The sequence below is a fragment of the Sinocyclocheilus grahami genome, unplaced genomic scaffold, assembly GCF_001515645.1.
Source record: "Sinocyclocheilus grahami isolate Dianchi unplaced genomic scaffold, SAMN03320097.WGS_v1.1 scaffold1264.1, whole genome shotgun sequence".
NCBI lineage: Eukaryota > Metazoa > Chordata > Actinopteri > Cypriniformes > Cyprinidae > Sinocyclocheilus > Sinocyclocheilus grahami.
The window spans coordinates 173371-176769 of NW_015506443.1; the positions used below are offsets into that span (position 1 = coordinate 173371).

Below are 3399 nucleotides of genomic sequence, written 5' to 3' on the forward strand. Positions count from 1 at the left end.
TCAAAAAGTAATCCAATGTAATCAGTTACATTACTTTAATAAAGCAATTGAAATAGTTACACAACTTATTACATTTTAAATAGGGTAACCTGTAAACTGTAACCTATTACATTTACAAAGTAACCTTCCCAGCACTGCCTAACAGTAACCGTCAGAAAATTTTCTGGAAGTCAATGATGAAAAAAGTGTCAAAGATGCGACCCCCCCTCTCCCAATTTTTCATGCCACAGCAAAAATCAATTAAAAATAATACCCCATGAACTCCTGATGGCCATATATTGGTCACACTGTAGTTAAGCAGTTATAAAACATAAAAGATTTATGTTCTTTTTTTTTTTCAAAATTATGCATATTTTTGTATATATTTAAACAAAATGTAAACATGTAAACTTCACATTAAAGAAGATCTGCATATTTATTTATATATTTATTCATTAAGCAGAAGATTACTGCGACCTAGTTGAAAACAAACACTTATAAAATGAACATGACATGACATTACCACTATGACCAGTAGATGATCACTGATTCATGTATTCACTTGCCGTTTCCACTCCCTTATGTATAGTTAATCAAAGGGTGAGCGATTTATGTAGTTACTTGATAATAATATTTTGAGCTCATTTAAAATTCTAAACAACAACAACAAAAAACCTTCTGTGTTTATATTTTGATTATTTATAAACTTTTATTAAAGAAATGTGTAAAATGTTGCTCATCAGAATCAAGGGTTCGATCGAAAAATGTAGGCCTGAATGTTAAATGCAGTGCAGTTAAAAGTATGGATAAAAGTAGCCTATGTAAACGTAAGAGCCCTTGAGCAGATCAGATAAGACCAAATGAATGAATGAATGAATAGTAGGCTAATAATAATAATAATGATGATAATAACCAAAAAAAATGAATGTGTTATTTTCTTTCCTTTAAGTAAGTGTGCATTAAACGATTCAAAGGTTATCAGAATTAAAAGTTAAATCTGTCATTGCAGCTTTTTGAAGTGTGAATTTAGTTTGGAAGGATGAAATGTTAGTAGGCTACATTTTCGTCAGTTATTTTATTGGTTATTAAATCAGATACATAGAAGCACAGTAAAATTACATTTATTCAAATGCATTTGTGAGAGCGCGATTACGTGTAAATTAGTCCTGCCTGTCTGTGCAACGACTGTCTACTAATAGAGCTTTGGATTTTGATTACTTCAAAACACAAAGAAATGTTCGGTATAACTTTTCTGTTTCTAAGCATTTTTATTGACAAATCACAGGGCAGCGTTGACAATATTTGTTGTTTCTGTGTGTGAGTGATCCGTTATGTGTCTGTACATGTGTGCGTGCAGTACAATCCTTGTAGGCAGAACTAGTTTAGAACAGCTATAGTTATAGCATTAATTGTGCTAGTGATTGAGCGGTAGTGGAGCACTCTAAGGGTGAGCGAAAACCAGAATTATCCAACTTTCAAAAGATCCCCACTTCAGTTAAAATCACGCTGCTCCGCTCTCAATGCACTTCGATCCCATACGCTGCTTTGGGGTGGCAACTGGGGTGGCAACTGCCACCCTTGTGGACACGCCACTGGTGATAAGGAAATAACGCGAGAACCCGAGTGCATCAGACCGGAGTTCTCCAGCGAGACTGTAATTATTCAAATATATACAGTGGGTACGGAAAGTATTCAGACCCCCTTCAATTTTTCACTCTTTGTTATATTGCAGCCATTACGAGCAAACAAACTTACCAGACCCCTTTAACATTACAATGCATTGTGGGAAAGCGGTGACATTAGTGATGAAGAATGATTTAAGAAGCTGACACTGAGTTATGGTGTTTGAGACTGACTTTATAAACACCAAGAAACAGTTTTTACATAGAAATGTAGTTTTAATGAGAATGATGTGAATGAACTTACTGGACTCTGTGACTTTGGTCAGGGCCTTGCGATAGGTTGTATTGCAGCTGTTGACAACCTGCAGGGTGTTCTCCAATGCGTGGATCTCTTTCTCTGTCTTGCGGATTTTGCCGTCCAAATCATCCCCTTGCCGCTGGAGCTCTTCTTTCTCTTGAGCTGCCTTCAGGAAAAGTCCAGAATTTATCAGATATTGAGATGTAGATACTGGAGTAGTAATGTTCATTCTGATATGAAAAAAATTCACGAGGTAGAAAAGCTTTGAATTCAAAGACCCAAGCTGCACTTCTTTGTTTTGGATTTATTCATTTTAATGTTTTTGAAAGATGTCTCTTATGCTTACTAAGGCTCTATTTGTTTGAATATATACAGTAAAAATACCATAAAAAATAATTTGTGAAATACTATTAGTTTGAAATATCCACTTAACATTTTAATGTAACTTTTCTTGTGCAAAGCTGAATTTTCAGCATCATTACTCCAGTCTTCAGTGTCAATCATTCTAATATGCTGATTTGATGCTTGAAAAACGTTTATTATTTCTTACATTTCAATGTTGAAAACATTTTTGCTGCTTATATATTTGTGGAAATCATGATACATTTTTTTTTCAGGATTCTTTGATAAATAGAAAAGTTGAAAAGAACAACATTTTTATTTGAAATAGATATCTTTTGTAACATTAGACATGTATTTGTCACTTTTGATTAATGCAGGGGTCTCCAACATTTTGTGAGTGAGGGCTCTCTGAAGGGATAAAATAGTCAAGAAAAATATATCATTTGTTATAAATATAGATATACTGTATGGTATGGTTTTTCACTTTACTTTTAATCGGCATGACATGTCAAAAGAATAAGGAAATGATTGATATCCTGGCTTAATAAATGTAAAGATTTTGTCACAAGCATTTCAACTTTTTTGTCAACAGCCAATCCTGGAAAATATTCCAAGAAAATGTATAGAAATATGTACATTTATAATTTTCTCTCTTGTAGATCACTTTACACTGAACACATTTCCCTAGATATTTTATTGCCAGAGAATTTGACAAGTCACTTTACTTTTAATCACCATCATATGCCAAAGGAATAATTAAATATCTTGATATCCCGGTTTAACACATACAGTATTAATAATTTCTCACAAGCATTTTAAATTATTCAACTCTCAATCCTCGAAAATATTCCAGAAAAAATTAAATAGGCTATCGGGATATTTTTGTCCATATCATAAGATATTGATATTTATCATGATATTCATTTAAAATTAACGGGGAAGGAAATGCTTCCATATGTGTGTTAAGCCCCGTTCACACCAAGAACGATAACTATAAGATAACTATAAAGATAACTATAAAGATAGCGATATTAGCGTCCACACCAGCGAATGATATCGTCTGTTTATTCTAAGAGCACGCTCGTCTGCTGCTTTAAATTCTTGAGCTCGTTACAGCAGGATGGATTCTGATTGGCTGTCAATTTTTTATCATTCATC

The 3399-nt window shown here is 33.4% G+C and overlaps 1 protein-coding gene across 1 annotated transcript in view; it reads right to left on the reverse strand.

The window, feature by feature from the left end:
* ccdc39 (coiled-coil domain 39 molecular ruler complex subunit) overlaps positions 1–3399 on the reverse strand; it is a 19781-nt gene that overhangs the window by 7442 nt on the left and 8940 nt on the right. The window contains exon 10 of the mRNA XM_016254586.1: positions 1906–2065. Within this exon, the coding sequence (XP_016110072.1) occupies positions 1906–2065 (160 nt within the window). The remainder of the gene's footprint in view (positions 1–1905; positions 2066–3399) is intronic.